This window comes from Solanum pennellii, chromosome 3 (assembly GCF_001406875.1).
Source record: "Solanum pennellii chromosome 3, SPENNV200".
Classification (NCBI taxonomy): domain Eukaryota; kingdom Viridiplantae; phylum Streptophyta; class Magnoliopsida; order Solanales; family Solanaceae; genus Solanum; species Solanum pennellii.
The window spans coordinates 56486224-56510890 of NC_028639.1; the positions used below are offsets into that span (position 1 = coordinate 56486224).

At 32.5% G+C, this 24667-nt stretch overlaps 3 protein-coding genes across 3 annotated transcripts; 2 read left to right on the plus strand and 1 right to left on the minus strand.

Annotated features, from left to right (window-relative positions):
- Positions 1-2847: 2847 nt before the first annotated feature.
- Positions 2848-5085, plus strand: LOC107014144 (NADPH-dependent aldo-keto reductase, chloroplastic-like). The gene is made up of 5 exons (XM_015213999.1): positions 2848-2967; positions 3089-3264; positions 3376-3619; positions 4175-4354; positions 4858-5085. The coding sequence occupies exons 1-5, from the start codon at positions 2848-2850 to the stop codon at positions 5083-5085; spliced, it is 948 nt and encodes a 315-aa protein (XP_015069485.1).
- A 3784-nt stretch (positions 5086-8869) lies between these two features.
- On the plus strand, positions 8870-10329 carry LOC107014092 (NADPH-dependent aldo-keto reductase, chloroplastic-like). Its single transcript, XM_015213958.2, has 5 exons — positions 8870-9058; positions 9145-9320; positions 9417-9660; positions 9756-9935; positions 10016-10329. The coding sequence occupies exons 1-5, from the start codon at positions 8939-8941 to the stop codon at positions 10241-10243; spliced, it is 948 nt and encodes a 315-aa protein (XP_015069444.1). The 5' UTR covers positions 8870-8938; the 3' UTR covers positions 10244-10329.
- Positions 10330-10864: 535 nt separating this feature from the next.
- On the minus strand, positions 10865-23798 carry LOC107012170. Its single transcript, XM_015211937.2, has 15 exons — positions 23387-23798; positions 23213-23296; positions 22434-22507; positions 22315-22348; positions 21765-21823; positions 21480-21594; positions 21334-21371; positions 21084-21181; positions 20958-21013; positions 15314-15575; positions 15058-15173; positions 13657-13713; positions 12530-12595; positions 11338-11412; positions 10865-11221 (listed from the first exon to the last, which is right to left on the minus strand). Exons 1-15 carry the CDS (start codon positions 23528-23530, stop codon positions 11159-11161), a joined length of 1341 nt encoding a protein of 446 aa, XP_015067423.1. The 5' UTR covers positions 23531-23798; the 3' UTR covers positions 10865-11158.
- Between the last annotated feature and the right edge of the window lie 869 nt (positions 23799-24667).

Sequence of the window (24667 nt, forward strand, 5' to 3'; positions counted from 1 at the left end):
AAAAAAAAAAATTTTTTTTTTGGTAAATCGCTGCCTAGGCAGCGATTTACATAAAAAAATAAATTTTTTTTTAAAATGTAAATCGCTGCCTAGGCAGCGATTTATGTTTTTTTAAAAAAAAAAATTTTTTTTTATAAATCGCTGCCCTGGCAGCGATTTGTAAGAAGAAAAAAACTTTTTGGTACTTTTTCAGTTGAAGTAAATCGCTGCCGGCGGAGCGATTTTACCGTTTTGGTTTATATAAAATTTTATATATCCTTTTGGAATTTTTGTTAATATTTTCTACCGTTTGAGTTTCGGACTCTAGGAATTAGCATGACGAATAGTGGGTAAATAGAACATATAAAATTTAGAAGTATTTTCGAGATGTTGACTCAAAAATTTGAAATTTATAAAAATAAATAAATTTTTTTAAAATTAATGAGTTTTAAATTACTAGTCTAAAGATATTCTTAAAAATATTTAATGAGTTTTTAAAATTAAAATAAAATTACTGAATTCGATTATACTTACAACTAACGTCTAAGTTTTGTGTGTACATGCAAATATCTAATATAGTTTTACAGTGATATTGCTGGTCAAACTGATCGGATAATGACCCATTGATTTTATGCTTAGAAGTTAGAAAAAGATGTGTATGTATTATTAATTGTTTAATGGTTGACTTGACATAATTAATTATTTAATTAAGTATTTATAACCCATTAAGAACCCAAAAGGTTAATGACATTGAATGCAACCATATCTGATTTTTGATGTATACACATCATACTCGTAAGTCGTATCTCTAGCAAACATGGAATATGGATAGCTATTGCCTATTAACTAACTAACAATATTTTGGACTTCTATTTATAGGTTTTGTCTATATTGATTGTCCACGTCACTACAAATAATAATTTTAAATAATTTATTAATATATATAATCAAGACTAATTAATTGTTTTTTTTGTATCTTCTTAAGAAAAATTAGTTTTCTTATTTTTTTAAGAACGTGTAAATCGAACAATTAATATATGATAAATAGGATAGTTAAGAATGTGTAAAACGAACAATTGATATACAATAAATAGGATAGTTAAGAACGTGTAAAATGAATAATTAATATACGATAAATAAGATAGTTAAGAATGTGTAAAACGAACAATTAATATACGATAAATAGGATAGTTAAAAACGTGTAAAATAAATAATTAATATACGATAAATAGGATAGTTAAGAACGTATAAAACGAACAAATAGTATAGGACATTTAAGTCAATAATGGATCAGGCATCCGCATGTGGTGGTGGGGAGGGAAAAAATAATAGAAAAGACATATAATACGAAGATTCAATTTAAGTACCTAAGTTTCTTCCTAAAATTTCTACTTTTTACACATATGAAGTGATTGCCGTAAATTATCATAAAATTGTACTTCATTTACTTATTTTAAAAGAAAATTAATTGAAAAAATAATTTGATCCTTACTTATACATATCTAAAATTGAATGTCGTAAATATGAGCTACGACTAAATTAAAAAATATATTTGTATATTATGCATATGTCGTATACATTTATGTAATAACAATATCAATAAATGAAACTTGTTGAGAAATAATTAGACTACTAATCTATATAGTATGAAAGAGCAAGAAAACAAAGGGGGGCCTCCCCTGGTCTGGTAATGTTACCAATTTTGGGTTATTTGACTTTATGATATATAGCACCATTTTTATAATATAGAAATAGTAAAATGGACGGTTTTGAACTATATTTTCTTTCAAAATGGAAGTCAGCGGCTTGACCTTTTCTTTGTGTCAATAAAATTAAAATTGTTACATTTAATTTATAGTGTTGAGAGCCAGTTGGGCCGTCCTGCAGATACGCCGGCAAACAAAATCTGTTAGAGAAATATTATTACTCTATATGACACCTTCGTATATGTCCCAAATGCTACAAACGTGGTAATTAAAAGAAACAAAATGTAATTATAATACTTATTCCCGCGGTCATATTTTATATGAGTTAGTTTGATTTGACACGAAGTTTTTAAAAAAAATGACTTTTGAAACTTATGGTTTATAATAGATGATAAGAATTTTTATTTTAATTCTTAATGAGATACCCCATATTACGCTTCTTAATGTTGTATAAAGCGGTAGTTGTTGAAATATAAAACCAAACAAAGTTGAGATCGAATCCCATATAAAATATGTTGAGAATATTACTCTTAGGTGTAATCAGAACAAATGTTGTTTGATTCATTTTTCTGAATTTTTGGTTCTAAAACGTTATTGCACGAGAAAATAACTAATTGCGATCATTGTTTTGATTATCGAAGACAATCTTTTGATTCATAATTTACTTATTTTAGATCATAAGTTATCATCTTAAATAACTTTTTTCTAATTATATAAGATAAATTGAGATGGTGGAAATACTATACATAATGATTGACTTTTTTTTTTATTGATTAATTTAATGATTGACTTAATTAGCTTCCAATTGAAGGGGGTTGCTCCATCTGTATTAGAGATACTCAATCATTTTTTGACAGTATATTTGCAAGAAACATATACTTGTATCTGACTCTTTTTTTAAAAAAAATTGGAGTGCACCGTCATATCTTTACATTTGATAAAAATAACAAGAATCTCTTTATTTATGATTCCTTCCCTTCTGTCTTTTCTATTTTTTTTTTTAAATAAAAAATATTTCTCAGGGTCCATTTATCAACTGTTAACTGAAACTTGACTTTTTTTAGTAGAAATCAAATTACTATATAAACCCACACTAAGTCAATTTGTTTCATGCATTTTATATTAACATACACACAATTAAGTGAGAGAGAAATAAATTAAAATGAGAAGTTATCAGGCAATGCTTAACAATGGTGAAACCCTACCGATTATCGGTATGGGTACTTATTCAGGCGAAAACGATAGAGAAACAACTGAGAAAGCCATTAGAACAGCCATCAAGGTAAGTCATGATCGAACTTTTGAAAAACGAGTTACATGCAGTTATCTTTTTTTAAGTATGTAAATATTTTTAATATTGTCAGTGTACAAAACTTAAACCGGTACATTTTATTCCAATGTAGATGGGATATAGACATTTTGATACGGCAAAAATATATGGTTCAGAGTTGGCTTTGGGAAATGCATTAAGACGAGCAATCCATGATGGATTGATTGAAAGGGAAGATATTCATGTTACTTCTAAACTTTGGTCAAGTGATCATCATGATCCTGTTGATGCACTTCAACAAACTCTACAGTAAGCGCGCTTGTGCTGACATACATGATGTTTTTTTTTTAATTAGTCAGAAGAGTGACACATTTCTATATTATTGAAAATAATTTAACTTTAAAGTTTTCATTCGCGCAGGAGGCTAGGAATGGAATACATAGACATGTATTTAGTGCATTGGCCAGTGGCTTTGAAGGCATGGGTGGATTATCCAGTTCCAGCAGAAGAAGACTTTGAGGAATTGGACATGGAAAATACTTGGTCTGGTATGGAGAGGTGCTTAGAGATGGGTTTGTGTAAGTCTATTGGAGTAAGCAACTTCTCATCTAGAAAGATTGAAGAACTCATAGACTTTGCTTGTGTCACTCCTGTTGTCAATCAGGTATACATATATACTATATATTTTGCAGTCTAATATATGTTTGTGACTATTGATTTTAGGTTTCTAACACTAAACTAAACTTACTATACGTTTGAAATGATAGGTTCAAAATATTTCGACATATCGATTTACAGTATAAAATATCTGTCTATCTCATTTAACTGTCTTATTTATCTTTTTGGTCTGTTTTAAAAGGAGTGCTTCTATCTATACTTAGTAAGTTTCAAAATTTCAATAATTCTACCTGACAAATTTAAAAATCTCTCTTTAATTCTTAAACTTCGTTTCAAATCAAAGTAAGACACTTAGATCGGGGTGATATATATATATATATTTTTTTTTTTGGGTCAACGAAAGCCGACCCCCTTCTTGTCATATGCATCAATTAAACTCGTATTCATATGTACGTACAATATGGTGACTAATGACCAAATAAAGACATATATATCTTCTTAATTAGCGTTGACAATTAAGGATTATTTAATATATTTCTTCTATTATCAGCCTATGACTAATATTGATTGATCATATATTAAGTTGGTTTTTATTTTTTAGGTTGAAATGCATCCAATGTGGAGACAAAGTAAGTTAAGATCAATATGTGGGGATTATGGAATTCATGTAAGTGCATATTCACCTCTTGGTGGTCCTGGAAATGCTTGGGGAACTACTGCTGTGGTTGATCATCCAATTATACAATCCATTGCTCATAAACATAACGCAACTCCAGCTCAGGTATACGATTGTTTGCAACAAATTTTAAACATATGAAAAATAAACAAATCATACAAATAAAATATGAAGAAACATAATTTTATTGATTAAGTTAGCGGGTACAATTCTGTTGATCTCTTGATTCTACTCTCCTAGGATTTATCCATTGATTCGAGGGCCGTTAGTGGCGTATTTCTCAAACTAGGATGATTTAGATTTGACCTCTCTTTATGAACAAACCATCAATTTGTGGAGTATTCGAGATCTTGATCTCTTTATGAAATTTTCGAAATGCCTTTAAGAGAATTTAGTACCCTTTATACAGGCATAAATTAGGATTCAGGGTTGAATAGCCTCAAAGAATCCTAATTTGAGTTCATCACAATTTGTAGAGTCCCAACTCAAATTAAGCACGTCCCGTAGAGTCCCACAAAATTTCAATGTCTACAACTATATTAATTATAATCTTTTATAATTAACATCGCGATATATTCAAATAAATTATTGACACTTTTATTTATTAGATCGCGTTACGATGGGGGTTGTATCAAGGATCAAGCGTTATAGTAAAGAGTTTCAATCCACGGAGAATGAAGGAGAATATTGGAGCTCTTGATTTAACATTGGACGATTGGGATTTATTTGAGATTGAGAAAATGGAAGAAAGAAAGATTATGAGGGCTGAATATCTAATTAATGATACTACAAGTCCATACAAGACCATTGAGGAACTTTGGGATGATGAGATATAATTAATTCTACATTTCGTATTGAAATTGTGGCTTAATTATTAAATCTACAAAATTAAAATAAGGTCAATATGAATTAATGTACTTGTTAGTTTCTTTTATTACTATTTTATTAATATATGAACAGAAAGGATGTCTTTCTAAGTGTATCCATTGGTCTGCTGATCACAATTATTGAAAAAAAAATGGAAAATCAGAAGTACTCTATGATAATCGTTCTAAATTTTTTAAAGAAAATTTAAAAAAAATAACTAAGATAATAGACATAATAAGATTTCATAGCCATTCGTGTGTGATTAATCATTAAACCAACTGAACCAAACATGACAACCAGACAAATATAATATTATATTCGATTTGTTTTGATTTTAATTTTGATTAATAACATATCCAGATCAAACCATAAACACTTATTTGTTGCAATAATGTTGACTTTGGAGTGAATTGGTAATGTATTATAATTAGAATAAGATACTCCCTCCGTTTAAAAAAAAATGGCCTAGTTTGACTTGAAACGGAATTTAAAAAAAGAAAGAAGACTTTTTAATCTTGTGATTCTAAATTAGAGTTACGTCAAATTTACCAAAATGACCTTTAATCTTGTGGTCTTAAACATGTCACGTGGAAAGGTAAAGTTAGAGTGTTGCCAAAACAGAAAAGTAATCATTCTTTTTTAAACAAACTAAAAAAGAAATCGAATTATTCTTTTTTAAACAAAGAGAATAATAAAATAGCTATGGTACTGGTGAAATATACTTGTACACAACCGTACAAGATTCTGTGGAAATTACGAAGAGGATACCATTGACAGCGTTTCACTAGTCATGTGGATGTGGTTAGGGAGTAGGGCTTACTATTTATGTTTCAAAGTCTTATAATCACATGTCTATGATTTTAGAAGCAAGTATATTTCCTCTCGATTAAGAGATATGATCTTGATTTGTATCATATATTTATCATTTGATTTTTCTGATTTTATTTGTGAAATCATATTTTGATTTTGATGAATAACTCTTATTTAATTTATTAAATATAACTACTAAAATTTGTCCCTGAAATATGAGGACTGATACCGATGGGCATGGACCATGGTTGGTACTTCTGGGGAAACCAATAATCATTTTGTTTGTCCTTTTGCTCTATCACCGGAACACAAATCCCACTTCTAATTTTTGATCATAAATTTTTATTTTTATTTTTATATTGATTAACTCTTGATTTTAAAAAAGAGTTTAAATTAAACTTATTCATCATATCAATCAAGCAATCTATCATAAGAACCTTGAACTAAATATGCTACACATACACCTCGAGTTTTCACAACTTAAACCCTGACACTTATTTCTCAAACACGTCTTAAAAAAACAAAAACACATAAAAAAATGAAGTAATTGAATAAATAAATAAAAAGGATTCCAATACATTGATATTAAGCGGGGGCAGTTGATTTGAAAGTTGAAGTAAATTAGTATTGGCATGGATCAATGTGCTTCTGTTTACTGCGATTAATACAATACTCATTATCTAGCGTATCATTTTTTTAAGAGCGCATACCATTTATTGATTTTAGAGAAAATATACGAGTATTCTTTTAATCTATATCTAAAATTTAGAGACATACTTATATCATAATAAGGTCTTATTATCTCATGTTCTTATTTTATAAATAATGTTATACTCATTTTCGACCTATGTGACACTATGTTGTGAGCTCAGCGCGTATTTACATTTTTTTTCAAGCTACTGCCACGTAGATAAAAAAGAAGTAGAAAATTATTTATAAAATAAATTCAGGGGATAATAAAAACTTAATATAATATAAGTGTGTCTCTGAGATTTCAAATATAAGTCGAGAAATACTTATGCTTTTCCCCTTAATTTTATATAATTATCTTAAAAATTTAAATATATCAAAAATAATTTTTTAATTTTTATACGAGATAAATATCAATTTATATATACATTATCTTCTTTAGATTTTACATGTGAAACTATATTATTATATTAATCATTGACTTAAAACAAATTTTAATTAATGGTAGCCCGTCCATAGCCCAAAGGTTAAACATATCTACAACACATGATGAGTATCTCTCTAGAAGTAGCTAGAGTTTTATAGGATCGAGTAGTTTACTTCCTTCAGATTGTAAATAGATATGACAAATTATTTTCTCTGAAAATTACAATTTCATTTGATTCATTTTATCTTTTTACTTCTCAGAAAAAAAAAATCGACTAAAAACATGTAATTTGACAGAGTAAAAATACAAAAGAATAATTAATTACTTCAGCGTATCCATTTTATTTGTTTTTGTTAATTCTCGCCCCTTAAAATACATTAATTAAAAAAGATAGTTGACTATATTATTTGTTCATTCTTTGATCTAATTTAATTTAATTTTCTTTATATATATATATATATATATATATATATATATATATATATATATATATATATATATATCCATATATCTATATATCTATATATCTTAATGTTGTAATTAAAATTTTTTTAAGTAAGAACGACAATAAAGTGGACTAGATATAGAGAGTATAATATGATTTTTCATTCTGCACGTTAAGAAATCATAATATAAAGATCATTTTACTAAAAACCTTCTTGTAGATTTATAAACAAAATATAAACACTTTAAAAAAGAATTAATTGCAAGGCTAAATAGAAAAAAAATTAATTAATATTTGCTTATTTAATTAGTGAGGTGAACAACTAATATGAAATAACTATTTTTAGTACAATGATCAACTAATATGAGTCAAAATGAGTATCCTCTATATCTCATATTACTTGTTCGTTTTTTTTTTACACATCCCTCAAGAAAATTAATAAAAATGCATTTACTAATTTATCCTTAATTTTTTCACTACACTTTATTGTGTTTTTGAAAGTATTTACGCTTTCAAAAGGAATAAATTTTACAAGCAAAATTTAGAAAATATTGATTTCTTAAAACGGATATGTGATTTAAGATTTCTTTCTAATAATATAGAGTTGTGAATAAATATTATGAGATAGAAAAAGAATGATAATTAATTTAAATCAATTATTTTTAGAAAACACAATAATTAAAAAAAGAAAAAGAAAAAAAAGGGTGGGGTGGGGTGGGAGTGGGGGTGGGGGAAGGGAGATTAAGGCCATTCACGGCCTATGTTCATGTTTAGAGTCAACTCAAGCTTTGTTTATTCAACATTTAATTATTAGTTATTATTTTATCAACTAGTATTACTATTAATTTGTCAAACCTTATACTAATATCTAGCCTGCTCTTTGCTGCTCTTGTTTCACTGTTAGGACACGATTATTCGGAGAAAATAATTTCTTATAAATTAAAATTAATTTTTTTTAAAAAAAAGTTACTTATAAAAATAAAATTTATTATAAAAAAATATAATTATTTATAAAAATACATAAAATTAATTTTTTTTTTAAAAAAAACTACGAAACTAAATCTCCTCGAAACAAAAATAAGGGGTCTCTCTATATTTGAAGTTTTGAGCCATTTGACTTTATTAGTGCATCATTTTAAAATTTTAAAATGGGCGGTCGTCAACCATATTTTTTTAAAAAAATTCAAGATGCAAGTCAGCGGCTTGACACTTCCTCTTCAATACAAATAAAAATTTTTTGTACATTTATCCATTTAATTAAGCAATTAGTGCCAGTTGTGCCGTCCTCCAGATATTTAGACAAATAAAATCTGCTGAATATTAATAATGTATCACATCTGTATTGACTTTTTTGGTGGAACGCAAACTATATAAACCCACTCTTAATTCATTTTATGTATCAACACACAAATCAATTAAAGTGAGAGCAAAAAAAAAAAGAGAAAGAAAGATGAGAAATTATCAGACAATACTAAACAATGGTGAAACCTTACCAATTATGGGTATGGGTACTTATTCAGGCGAAAACGATAGAGAAACAACTGAGACAGCCATTAGAACAGCCATCAAGGTAAGTTTTCAAATTGAATTATCGCAATTTGAAATAGTGAATGAAATTAGTCTAATAGTACGTTTTATATCTGTATGCATGTATAGATGGGGTACAGACATTTTGATACCGCAAAAATATACGGTTCTGAGGTGGCTGTGGGAAATGCATTAAGACGAGCGATTCATGATGGGTTGGTTGAAAGGGAAGATATTCATGTCACTTCTAAACTTTGGTCAAGTGATCACCAGGACCCTGTTTCTGCACTTCAACAAACTCTACAGTAAGCGCGCTCTGACATACATTTTATTTTTTTTTCATTTTTGAATGACAAATTTATATATTTTAAATAATTTAATTTTTAACTTTTCGTTTACAGGAGGCTAGGAATGGAATACATTGACATGTATTTAGTGCATTGGCCAGTGGCGTTGAAGCCATGGGTAGATTATCCAATTCCCGCAGAAGAAGACTTTGAGGAATTGGATATGGAAAATACTTGGTCTGGTATGGAGAGGTGTTTAGAGATGGGCTTGTGTAGATCCATCGGCGTCAGCAATTTTTCATCAACAAAAATACAACATCTTCTAGATTTTGCTTGTGTCACTCCGGTTGTCAATCAGGTAGAGCGCAAAATTTTACTAATGGACTGGACTGTTACATACAAATAATTTAATTTGTTTGTAATATTTTCTCATGATGTGTTGGCTATATATAGGTGGAAATGCATCCAATGTGGAGGCAACGTAAATTGAGATCCATATGTAGGGAATATGGAATTCATGTAAGTGCATATTCACCTCTTGGTGGTCCTGGAAATGCTTGGGGGACTATGAATGTCGTTGATCATCCAATCATAAAATCCATTGCCCACAAGCATAATGCAACTCCAGCTCAAGTAAGAAATTAAACGCGCATCACAAACAAGTTTTTTTGGATGAGTAGAACGAAAATAACTAATGTGGATGAATATTTCAGGTTGCTCTAAGATGGGGATTGTGTCAAGGATCAAGTGTTATAGTGAAGAGCTTTAATATGGGAAGAATGAAAGAGAATATGGGAGCTCTTAATTTGAAATTAGATGAATGGGATTTAATTGACATAAATAAAATGGAGGAAAGGAAGATTATGAGGGGAGAATGGTTATCTAATCATACTACAAGCCCATACAGAACCATCCAAGAACTTTGGGATGACGAAATTTAGTTATATCTTTTTTGGAAGTGGCCTTTAAATTTGGCCAGCTCTGAAAAATTGTATAAAGATACAACATAATACTTGCATATACACTAATGTACACGCTCAATTCATTTTAATTTATTTGTCTAGTTTTAACTTTGTGTTGACATAGAATTTAAGAATGTAAAAAAAAAATTTGGATCTTACTTATCTTAAATCAAATATATATAAAATGTACCAAAATATTATTCAATTTTATGATATAAAACTAAAATTTAAACATTGTTAAATAAAAGAAAAACACAATCTTTTTCAAACTACGAAGAAAGAATGTAATCGAAAAGAAGTTATGATATACAGTCGGCCCTAATTAAGTGATACGGTCACTACCGGTAGCATGATTGCTTAGAAAAAGCTTCTGATTAATTTTCTAGTCGTTGACTTGATAAGCTTTGAGCTAATAGGAATATTTGCTAACTAGCACTAATCCATCCATCCTTAACCCAAAGGTTAAGGGAACTAATAAGGTACAAGATGACGTTGGCCTTAACACCTCAAACCTCTTACCAATAGAGCAGGATTGCCTCGACTGAATGAATTACACAGAAGACCATGTAGCAGAGACAACTTCAGTTTTAAACCGAACCGTAATCGATGACTCAAAAGTAATATTATTAATGGGATAAAATACAAATTCATTTACGAAGGTATTTTCAATTTAACCAACAGACCGATAACTGCTAAGCTAATATCAAACCTACCAATATCTTATCGGTTAGGTTAGCAGTTTAGTACATGTAAAACCAATAAAGCGGACCACTAAACACAACCGATAAGCACCCGTAGCTCATGCAAAACAGAGCTTTAGATATCTTCAAAGGCGGTAGACGGACATAATAGTCTGCTGAGTACCTTGATCATCGAGATACGGCTAGCAGTAATCTAGTCTTTGGCTATCTCCACACTGTTACCCGTAGAAACATGTGATGTACCTTGCTCGATACACTGGAAAGCAATAGAAAGAGTAAACAATTGTTTTCACTTATCTTACCCAGAAGAATCAGAGCAGTGACAATCAACAAAATTAACCACAGCGAAAGAAGAATACATTGGCAAATTACCTGTAAAAGATGATTGTGCAGCCAATCCAATGTTTGTGGAAACGTCGTTGCTGATATGTTTACCACTGTTAAACCCTGTCAATAAAGAATGCAGCACCCATAGGATAAAAATCGTTAACATTATACTTGCAACAAATTAATAATCTAACTAGAACCACAAAATTATGGGATGTAGTCTGTAAAAGTCAAATCGATCAGGCATGAAAAAGTGAATGAATAATAGTTATTTTTCTTTTAAAATAATACATCAAGTAAAAATCACTTACTAGACAACTTCCATACTTATGTCCAACTACAATTGTAGGGTGCTTTTTATTTATTGTAACTTGTGAGTTGTGACTTCAACTTATCACAAGTTAAAATACCTTTTTTGGTGCATGCCTTCAAATATATGCAAGTCAAGTAGTATCGAGAATTCTAGAAAAGAATTGACTCTCCCATAACTTGACAAATTTACATGAACTGCCTAGCAAGTCCCTCGCACCACAAGAAAATATACTCCCCCCCCCCCCCCCCCCCCTCCCTCTCTCTTTTAGCACCTACCACACGATAAAACAGAAAGACCAGCCAATAGCGAACTAAAACCTATTGACTTGGATGCCATGCTCAATTTAGGGGTCCCCTTCTTTCCTCTACCTCTATTCATTCATGTGGATGAGAACGTAATTGAAAGAAACGGACACTAGATTCAAACTCCAGATACAAGCTGGCTAGCTGCAAGAACACACTATTGAAATAGCATCGTGCATCACTAGCTGCATTTAGGGGAATGTAGGACATCATGCATCCAACGTTTTCAAATTAAATACGTATCAAATCTACAATGACGGCATTTTATGGGTTGATAATAATACATTGTTTGATTATCAAGCCATTTTTATTATGTATATAGACAGATTATAGGGCTTTTATCGTACAGTTGTGCTCATTGAATTTGCTTACCACCAGAAAAACACGAAAGAGAAAAGGATCCAATACCAAGAAGACTTATAAATAGTCTGGAGGAATTTCTGCCTTTTGAGCTACATTAGATAGTATGGTAGGTTTAATGCAGATTAGGCTCTTACTGGTAGGTTGATTAGTCTTGATTTCTCTTCATATATTCTCTTTTATGGGTCCTCGGACAGTTATATCTACATAGAAGGATTTCCAAATTTTATGTTGATGTTGGGAAAGATAGCAAACACCATACCTGTGAGGTAAAGGAACAGAGATAGTCCTGTATAGTCTTCAAGTTAGATATCATATTATCTTTGTCCTGAAAAGAAATTCAAGAGAGGATTACCAGCTAAAAAGACAAGATAAGAAAATAAAAAATAGTCAGATGCAAGTACACTATGTATCATATGTGTGCTTAGCAATATCACACGCATAAACATATAGAAAGAATTGAAGCCAGATACAGAGACAGCAAAGGGTGACAAGTTTCTTAATTTCTTGTAGATTAATGAGCTTTATGATATAAGTTCGAACTCTTTGAATAGTAAAATATCACAGTTCTCTTTACTTCTCTTCTGGCACTTGAATCCATGCTACTGACAAAATTGAACTGCCATCCCTTTTCCATTTCTTTTAGTTTGGGGGGCGGGGTTAGTGGTGGTTATGGGTATAAATGAAAAGGGAACTGTCACATCCCTAATTGATGACTAGAAGACAAAATGGTACTTCAATGAAGTATGAAAATAACCGCACTTGGATATATAAAAATACAAAAAGAAAAGATGAAAGGATCATTAAGTTGGTGATCTTCATAGGTAATTTTGAACATAGTATGCATATGTTGTTTTCAAACTCAAAATATTTAATATTCTCTTTTGCTATAACTGGAGGAACTGATGCTTTAGAGAAAAGTAGGGAGAAACATAGACTCTGATTAGTATTCAAATTGGTTTTTCAACTTTGCAAATAGAAGAGAAACAGATTTTGAACAGTTTATATGCTATAGTAAACAGATCATTTTTGACAAGACATTGCACCCTCTTTCTTACACATTCTTTTTGAATTATCTACTTTTAATTATTGGAAAAGGTCTCCACCACTGTATCAGAAAGTTGAGGTCAGCTGGCCCTATCTACACATGTGCATAGATTAATCCAAAAAAATCAATCTCCTAGTAATTTAAACCAACATAAAAGAAGAGCATATGTGGATAATAGTTGCTAAATATCCCAGCAAAACCTTCTACTGATAAGAACATGTATCACAAGCTTTGCAAAGATCATGTGCTACTATATCAAAAGCCACCCACTGGAATTATAATTATGTTAAACATTCATGTACAGATAATGATAAATAAGAGAACTCAAGAACTTGTGGAACCTGGGCAGGATATTTCTCACTGCATGTACGAGTCGCTACCCACTCTTCTAGCAATGCCTGCATGAAAGACACAACTTTGTCAAGAAGGTAAGCTTAACATGGGACTAAATATGTAAACAGTATTACTGCCTTAATCCTGCTTTAGACAATGAATAATAATTGAGGATGATCATATGGACTCAATTTCATTGCATATTGTATCAACAGCAGGAAGGAGACAATTATATTTTTGTGGGTAGTTTGTACACATAGCTCAGTTGCAGGTAACTTTGACTTGTTTAATCAATGTGTAGTTTTGAAAATAAAGGATGCTGTATAGTGATAAAACCTATAAATGATTTGGAATGTTCAAAATGAAAATTGAGGGGAGGAGGGGAGGGAGTAAGACAATATTACGGAACATCCCACTATTGTTGCATACAATTGAGGTTCTCATAAATTATTGCAAACAGTAGTGAACTCAAGAAGTAAAAGACTCCACATATATAAATGGTTGACTATTTCCATTTTGCTCTTTTGCTCTTCTGAAAATGGATAAATCTAGCTTTAGTGGTTCTCTCTAATTAACCCCATCTCTTCCTGTTATCGACTTACAGCCAATAATAAATCAAACAATTTAACTTTAAGAATGTAAAAACTGAGAAGTTCAACGAGGAGCACTTCACTACTTCAGTCGATGAATAAATCACATGAATCTTACAGTTTACATTAATATAATCAGCTAGTACATATATCCCAACCTCATTGGCCCATTGCCTTTTCCTTTCAAAGCTATCCATGGAATCTTGCTTAGTAGCCCTGGTGGACTAGTGTGAATGCATGTATAAGATAACCAACATGAAAAGCATATCTTTTACTTCACCATTTAACAGGAAAAAAAACCAGTGTGATCCCACGAGTGGGGTCTAGGAAGGGTAGAGTGTTCACAGACCTTACCCCTACCATACGAGGTAGAGAGGTTGTGTCTGATAAACCCTCGGCTCAAGAAAAACATTAAACAAACTAAAATGTTGAGCTATTTCATGAAGCTAGTTTAACGTATGAGACATCAGCTTACAGTAAATAAAGGAGGAAAGGACAGTTGGGAGAATCACCAGAGACGTGAGTGAGGAAGGATGTAGAAGGGAAAATTTGTCGCTCAAAATAGGAGGTGGAACTGGGTACATTGAAGGGAAGATAATAACTTAAATCTCTTGACTTCAAACAGACAACGCGCAGATTAGTAAGAAAACAATAGCTGTTCCAAACAGGTACATATAGATAAACTATATTTTACTTTGCCATCTCAAAGACAAAGCTTAGAGAATTTGGATCAGCTGTTTATCTTGATTTATTTTAGAGAAAGATATAATGAAAAAAACTGGAGATTATATAGGATGAATAGACATTTAAGGTAACCACCTTATGGTCAAATTCGGCCATCCGTAGAACTATAGGTACAATTATTGGTTGAGCACCAGATTTTTCTCTTTTATGAGAAGGATTTTGGTCTGCCCCTGAATCTTTAACTTTTTCACCTGCATTACCAGACAGGCAGTGAGGAAGCATCAAAGGAGAGAAAAAAGAAAGAAAGAACCCACACCCCTCCCCCCAAAAAAGCAGCTTGAGTAGCTTTTAGTGGAGATGGAAAAACTAGCGGAAATGCAAAGGCACTTACCCCTATTTTCAGAGATTTCATTAACAACGTCCAAGGATTTCAGAGCAGTTGTGAGGTTGTTTAACTCGGAAGATTTCCCTGGTTCTGAATTCATATTGCAGTCACTCTGACTGTTGTCTCTAACATTGGAATTGCTTTTCTGTTGTAATACATTCTGTTCTTCCACCTTCAGAGATTCTGGCCCTGCTTGGTTTGCTGGAGAAGCTGGCGGCAATTTATTCTCTTCATCCATTAGGTAAATACTAGGATCTAGGTGTATCCCCTGCCATTAATATACCATCCAACTGAGATCACTCAATGTTCAACATTATTTTTAAATTGAACTGAATGCAAAGCCAAAAGGATTTTCGACATTCACCACCAATTGATAAAAAAGTTGATGTGATACAAAACTGTGTTGGAACCTCTAATTACTACTGCAGCAACAAGGATGAATATACTCTTCTTTCTTTTTTTTTTTGGAGAAAGGCAACATGACAAGGATGAATATACTAGAATGGACTATGCTATGCATGCTCACGTGTCAATACATATTATTTCTTTTCGCATAAAATGCTTCCTGAACAGCATCACACTCTCTCTGATTATCTTTCTTTTCAAGAAAAAATAAGGTAATGTCATTATACTTAAGGCATAACGGGGATATTGTGTTAGAAAATTATATTCAAGTGTGCTAAGAGCTCCATGGTCTCTACCTAAAGGAGCCACTGAAGTCTATCATATGATCAATTTCATTTACACATTCAGACTTAGACCAATAAGACAAGAAGGTATAAAAAAGATATTACGCTGATACACCAATGAGTACAGCCTTCAGTGCATTAGTTGTTTTCCTTACCTGCATATAGAAGCCCCCTATGAGATTGAAATATGAAATATGTTTTCTATTGATTAGAATTTCTGAGTGGTTATGCAGAAGGATATCCAGCTGAACCATATATCTCCAAACACTATATCCTCACCAAAGAAACCAGAGTATACCAATTTATGTGGTCAAAAACCTTCTTTGTGACCCACTTACAGAGCAGACCGGGCTTTTCATTTGATTCTCCCATCAAGGCATTCATTCCACATCCATCATGTCCAGGGGTTCATAACCCTTTGCTTAATTATTGTTTCAACATCTTCTTCTTCAAAGGGTCTTTTTGCAACCACTCATTCTCTTCCTAAGAGAAATTAAGAATCTCCTTCTCACACATCGCTCTCCTGCCTGCTCTTTCATATTTAACTCTTGATAGAACCTCAGCAATCTTCTGTCTAATCTTATCTGCTTCCCTGACAATTTTCCTTTCTATCATGAGCTTATAATGTGTGCTGGTGTTACTGGCATCAGCCATTTGATAGATAAGCTTTGCTTTTTGTCACCACTTAACAGCCAGGAACAAGTTTTTACTTATCCCTCTCTCCGATACAATCCCCCTCTGCATTTTCTAACTTTTCCACATCACCTTAAAGGTCTATTATTTGGTTTCATCATCAGTTAGACTGTATGACTCAGCTTTTTTTTTCAGTGCTTTCTAGCTTGCTCTAATTTCCATCTCCCTCATTTCTTGGCATTTTTCAATTGACTGGCTCAAATCCTTTAGTAACTCTTTGAGAAGCTTCAGCTTTCAGGTGATTCTAAAATCAACTCTGCCTTTTTGTATTGTAAGATGCCACCAATCTTTAACCAAATCCATAAAATCATCTTTCTATTGTAGCGGGAAGTAGTGCAGGAAAGTATTAGATTCTTCTTTGTTGTTAAGTAGATCCCTTGTAAAGTTTATTCCTTCCTTTGGTGGTGCGGTAAGTTTGGATTTACAAGGAAATCTTGAAACTCACAGTATATAATTGTAAAGGTGTGTGGTAAAAACACTTCCTTTAATATCAGCATCTTTAACCAAATCCATAAATCATATTCCTATTGTACCGGGAAGTAGACCAGGAACGTACTAGATTCTTTTTTATTGTTAAGTAGATCGCTTGCAAAGTTTATTCCTTCCTTTAGTGGTGCAGGAAGTTTGAATCTAAAGGAAATCTTGAAACTCAGAAGTATAGAATTGTTTAGGTATGCGCTAAAGTACTTCCTTTAATATCAGCATGTATATACAAGCAAAAAATTGGTGCTCATAAGTTCCTACCGAGTTTTATAGGTAAGACATGGGAAAGTATGCAGGTTTTTCGCCCAAAGGGTAGCGGCTACGGGTTTCCCTTATCATAAAAAAAAAATATGTAGGTTTTCACAAATTCTCGTGTTCATCAATCAAAATTTAAGCATTTCAAAGTTAAAAAATGAACCATTAATGCGCACTCTAGCAAGATTGGTTTATCATCCAATACTGGGTTCACCCAAGTTATTGTTTTCCTGAATAAATCATCCAGTTCCAGTGTTTTGGGAAACGAGAAGCGGAAAAAAGCAACGAGGGCTACTTTTGTGCGAAGCGCGCTTTTTTTTTAAAATAAAGCGATATTCGTATAAAATAAGAAAAAATATTAAATAACTGAATAGAGGTAATATATTCTAAGATTAAAAGAAAATAGATAGTCAATAATACTCATCAGTCATAACATATAAAGCAAAAAATCAAAAACATAATCAAATCACAAAGAATCAAACTCATATTCTTCAACAAGATCCTCAAACTCTTCAAAATGCAGCAATAAAAATATTAAAGAACACCCAGCACCAACCAAAAAAAAAAAAAACAGTAGCAGATCGCAGCAGCTTTGTAGAGAAAAAGAGAAGAAGAAGAAGGAAAAAGAACTTACAGCAGCTTGGCAGCAACCAACCAAAAGTAGAAAAAAAAAATCGCAGAAGAGTCTGAAGAAGAGAAGAAGAAGAGAACTTACATAAGAAGAGAAGCAGTTGCAGCTGTGAGTGAAGTCGCGAAAGACGAAACGAGTATGTGAAGTCGCGTATCTTTCAGAAATTCTAAAAAAAGAAAAAAAAACTTACAATTTTTTTAAAAAACCCTAAATGGCGCCTTTTCATAAAAAGCGCGCTTTATCGTGCTTTCGCTTTTCTGGCGCTTCTACAGTAGAAGCGAGCGTCTTTTCAATATCGCCTCGCCTCAAGAGCTAAAAGCGCAGGAGCATCGCCTCGCCTCAAAGCGCGCTTTTTACTACACTGTCCAGTTCAATAGAGAAAAGGAATATTTCTATCCTGAACGCAGCTGGTCTATCTTCAACTCTTATTCTTGTGAACTTACTGCCTAGAAGTGCAGGATTAGTTAGGTCCAACTCTGAGATGAGATTGGATAAATCTTTGATGGAACTATGTATCCCATGTATTATTGGACTTCTTAACTTCAAACCTAACGATCTAATCACCCATTATTGCACAATCCTCTCAGTGCCTCCAATTCCTACCACATATCCCTTCTTTCATCAAAGGAATGTGGTCCATACTCCCCCGTGTAAATACTTGTGCATAATCAGATCAAGTGATGGACTGAATAATGAAGATGGAACGATCATCTTTCAAACTTTCCTTGGCATACTTTGCTCTTTTGTCCAATCAAAACCCCACTTTGGCCCCATGTGCTCCCAGTTATAAAAAGCGAGGAAAAGCGCAAGGAGAGGCAAGCGCAGCCCCTGCGCTTTTATTTCCTGAAGCGAGGCGACATTGAAAATACGCTCGCTTCTACTATAGAAGCGAGAAGCGCAAGAAAAGCCCGCTTAATTTGAAAAAGCGCTAATTAGGGTTTTCTAAAAAAAATTGTAAGTTCTTTTTTTAAATTTCTGAAATCCTTACGCGACTTCACATACCACTTTCGCGACTTCAAATTTATTTTTTGGACTGCTGCGAGGCTGCGACTGCTTCTGTAAGTCCTCTTCTTCTCTTCTTCTTTGCGACTGCTCCGCAACTTTCTTTTCAAGTTTTGGTTGCTGCCAGGCTGCCACTGCTGTAAGTTCTCTTCTTTTTATCTTCTTCTTTGCGAGGCTGCTGCGACTGATTCTTTAGAGATTTAATTATGTTTTTGCTTTATACTTTATGACTTATGAGGATTATTGACTATCTATTTACTTTTACTCTAAGAATATATTACCTCTATTCAGTTATTTAATATTTTTTTATTTTTATACTAAATATCGCTTTACTTTAAAAAAACACGCGCTTCGCTTCTTGCTTCTGTGAAGCGAGCCCTCGTCGCTTTTTTCCGCTTCTCGCTTCCCAAACCACTGCTACTTACATCAGTCACCTATCTGCTGCCTCACACTTGCCTAGTTACCTTGTTAGTGTACTTTCCATTTACTTATCTTGGAGCTTTTGAGGAAATAATACATGTCAAAATTTTATCTTCAATGCGGACTATTTCCCTTTTATTTACCCCCTTTAGCAAATAATTTCAATCTTCATTTGAGTACAGAACATTGACCTTCTATAGTCGCTCCAATCTCCTTTGTTCCCATAATTTATAGGAAACTCCAACTATTTGAGTTCTTCCTAACCTTTTTAATTTGAGATAGAACTACTCTTATGACCTCTTTTTTATACCTATGAAAAGAAACCCCAAAGCTTTCTGAGACTCAGAATATTCTTTCTTACCCACCTTGACATTTGATTTCTTCCAACTGATTTCTTGTCACATGCAGCTGATAATGTTTTGCCTGCACAGTGTACCAAGGTAGAAACTCTTCTGATAAGCTATAAAGCAGATTCACCAATGATTTCTCTGGGACTTCCTCAATCTCTCTTCCCTCCCCTCCTAATCTCAAATGTAGATGCACCAGAAGAAGTTGGGTGGAGATTTATCCTTCTCCCAGAGTCACTCTCCTTCTGGATGTCAAATAAGGTAATTGTGCACCCACATCATTTCCTTCCTGATCATAAGTTACAGAGTGATTGCCACTTTTTCTATTATTGAAGATGCATAACCACATAAATGAGCTCAAACTGTGTTATCTGACAAGAAGCCCTCATTTTTTATGGTGCAAATGAAAATCCAAACTAGTTAGTAAGAAGAATAAGATAGACCTTTTGATAAAGCTTTTTGTATATAAAGAACAAGAACAAGTTAGACTTAGAATCAGAAGACAGCACTCACAAGTCACATCGATATCAGATGCATATATAAACACATCGAGGAGGTTTAGGACTACTAAGTTTTTTTGGCAAATCTAAAATGCTAATCTAGAAAATTAGTTCCAATACATCCATAATTTTCTCAAGTGATTGGATGTACAATTATTTAATATATAAATATATGTGTGTGTATGTGTGTTTTTGGCAAATCTGAAATGCTAATCTAGAAAAGTATACATCCATAATTTTCTCAAGTGATTGGATGTACAACTATATATATTAGGAGATAAATCTGTTTTATAGATACAACGCAAACCCTCTGGGAGCTTTGGAAATAGTCCATCTTTCCTCCACAAAATTCCTTTTTAAAGAATAATTAGTTCTAACAGATGTGGGGCTCAATGTAAAAACTAAAGACTTCTAATCTTGGGAACTCATTTCTGCCAGTGGCAATGGTTTCTTCTTCTTATTTTTTATTATTAGTTTTATAAGGACCAGTAGCAATGCTTCTTTCCAATCAAGATGTCAAGAGAGGATTATGAAGAAAGACAGGGAGGTCACACAAGTGTCTATAACATCTAAGCATGACAAAACAAGTAACGGAAAAGACTCATTATGTAGTTTATAGAGGACAAATACCTCAATTATAATTGGTTTTCCATCTTTCATAGCTTTCTTCAAGTCACCAGCCAAACCTACAAAAAAATGAGATGCTGAGCAAATTCCTTGGCATGCTCCAAAACAGTTGTTTACAACAAGAATTACCTTTCCTTACTATTCTGCATTCTCTGCAGAATTCAGTAATTAGCTCATCTGATGAACTGAAATCACGTGCCCATACAGGAGAAGATGCCAAAGGTGCACTGACAAAATTACAAGGTATGCAAGTATTTGAGCTCTACATGATATCACACTTCTCAGATAACCTTTAGTTAAGCATGAACAACATGACTACACAGTTTACTGGAAGTAACAGGTAACCAAAATAACTAAATCTGCATTGACAGTTGCATACTCTGTTGATGTCCGTAGCAATTCATACACCATGGCAGTCTGAAAAAAAACACACATAACTGATTAGCAAGCAAGGATAAACAGACAGCTTGCTCAAAGGAAAAGATATACGCAGACCAAAAAAATGCAGAGGGATTAAAGAAGAACCTGCAAGACATTTGGCAAGTTCAGCCTCTGTGCAAGTTGGGTAGCAATGGTAGATTTTCCAACACAAGCAGTACCACAAACAAGAATTACCAAAGGCACTCGCATATGGTGAAATCTAAGAACATAAAGATAGGCAAAAACAGAGGGAAAGCAACATCAAATAATAAATTAGGTCGTTTCAATCATTCCCTTCCTCTTGCTCCCTCCTCTACAAAAATGAATATACAAGAAAATGATCCTCAATAGGAAAAGAAAGGGAAAATTGACAAAGAAAATATTGCCAACCTCGTAATCATTTTATAACGGTTTATATACTCTTCTCCAAAACCTCTTCGCTCCATAAGCTGCATGGCGTCCAAACAATTTAGCTACTTTCAGAACTTTGAACAACTTCTAACAGAAAAGAAAATCAAGTCACATACTATAAGGTCAACTTGCACAGAAACTAGTATGAGATGTTTGTACAGAAATTAAATATTTCTTTGGAAAAATATCTTCATGTATGACTTTTGTGGTTGAGGCAATAGGTTTTGCACAGATGTAATATGGCAGTGTTTGTTTTTTCAAACGATTGATAGATGAACGACCTATACTACCCTCAACCAAAGGGTTGGTTCCTGACAGCATAACATGCTTATCAATTTTGCATCTTAACTCTCCTACACGGGTAATTCAATATGAAACACAAACATCTTTGTTTCAAGATGTAGAGCCAATGGAATAAGCAAAAATATTTACAGTTAAGTATCTTGGGTAGTTAAGTATTCATGGGAAAATAAATGAACCTCTGAAAAGAATTGGAACCGAACATAACCGAGAATAAGACAAGTGGTACCTTGAACAAGTTTGCCTCCAAATCTGACTGTGAGCTGCATTAAGAAATAATTGTTTAATTACTATGGAGCAAATCGGGTAAAACTCAATGAGAATAAGATACAAATTTTGATTTCATACACATCGAGTAGGCTGTTGTCAACAAGAAGCTTTTTAAGCTCAAGTGCAATTTTAATAGCCACGTGATTTGGAATCTGTAAACGAGAAGCAATGCACATCAACTCCACATTCATACCAAAAGCTATAGATCTGGTAGTAGGTCATCCTTTTGAAATAAGGAAACCTGGGACCCTAACAAAGTAACAAGTGACAGCATAATAACAATACATATTGCCCAATTCAAGGAACAGCAGAGTTGTGATGTTAGAATTTGAATAGGAACAGTGTTAGTAAGCGACAACTTTAGTCATCGACTATAAGAAGCAGCAGAACTTAAGGTGATACCCAGAGATATACTCCCTCCGTTCATTTTTATTTGTCCACTATACTAGTTCACTTTTAGCACAGAAAAAAATATATTTTTTGGTGGCTTATCCAAAATAATATACATCAATTATAACGGATATTGTGGTAAAATACTCATATTAATCATTGTTTATGAAGGGGCGTGCAAAATCCAAGGTATGCTAGTAAAAGTGAACCAGGCAGTACATGTTTGTATTTTTACAGGGCAACTGATAAGCTGCTCAAGCCAATACCTTTTCTTGTTCTTTTTTCTCCCATATAATTCCAATTTGATAGTAAATTTTATTTTTTTTCAAACATAGAAAACAAAATCTGATACCTTTGTCAAAAAAAAAAAAAAAAAAAATCTGATTCAATTCATGATATGATAACTTGTGATTATGAATTTGCATGTGATTCATAATCTGCGAAGGAAGGAAGGATCGATGCTAAACCTTAGTGACGGTGAGCATCCTGCTGAGCAAAAATCTAGAGAGAACATAGTAGTGATCGGCATTGTCACCCAGCCATACTTTCACCTAAAACACAAGCAAGCAAGCAAACCGAACACAAAATTAAACTAAAAAAAAAAGCTGAAACAAAACTGCAGCAAAGGAAGGAATATAAACCTTAACGAAATCGTATTTGGAAGAAGCGTTTCGGGTAGAAAATCGACGAGCTGAATGATTAGCTGCGGCAGCATCTTCTTGTTCATAATCTTCTTCTTCATTGGTACTAGGGCTTTCTATAACAACCGCCTTATCCTTCTTCATATTTCACTGATAAAGTACCTCGGGTACTGTGCCCCGCCGGGAAGATGATGCCGGTAAATATCGACGGAGAATGTAGACAATCAACTTTACGAACAACTTCTGCTTGTGCTTCTGCTTTGCACACAAAACTTTCTTCGCTTTTTATTGAACTGTGTCTGTCGGGTGGATTCCTTTTGGCTTTAGCGATTGAGAAAAAAAATATTTTAGGACATATTTTATAATTTATTCTGTTTCACCTAATATATAATACTAATTTTCATGTAATTAATAGGAAATATTTCATGTTATGTGTCATCTTAACCAAAGTATACTTCGAAAGGCAAGAAACTAATAAAGGATTCATCGGCTAGCATGCCCTATTCTACTAAACACGAAGCTGCTTTAGACCTTTTGGGCATGTGCAATATTTTAATTTTATTTCAATTAATATTTATAATTTTTAATTTTAAATGTGCATATACTTAAATTATCCTAAAATTAAATAATAGATGCTTATGTCCTAAATAATGAATCATGTGAGATGCATGCATCCTGCCTATCAAATCATATGAAATGCATACGTTCTACGTATCAAACTGTGTGAAATTTGTCAAGAAAAATGTGTTTACTCGTTTAATTTTATGATAATTTAAATTTTTATTTGTGCACATTAAAAATTGAACGATTTAATGACATAAATGTTAATTGAGACCAAAATTTAAAGGCATGTTTATGTATTACGTTTTTTGCGTATTATAGAGTGTGTTTGGTATGAAAGAAAATATTTTCTGGAAAATGTTTTTCCAATTTTCTCATGTTTGGTTGGGACAAAATCTTGGAAAATGTTTTTTTTTCAAATAAACTCATTTTCCTCAAAAATCAAAATTAAGGAAAATGACTTCCCTTCAAAAATTAAGGAAAACAATTTCCAAAACTCTCCTCCAATTTCAGATTACCTTTTTTTTTTTGGGGAAAAACATTAATTTTTAAAAAAATATTTTCAATTTCAAAATTTTATTTTCATTCGATCCCTGACCGCCCACCCACCCACGCACCACCAGCCAGCCCCCTCAACCCTACCTTTCCCAAAAAAATTAATTTTGCTTTTCAAAATATTTTCAACTTCAAATTTTTATTTTTTAACTCCTACCCCCTCCC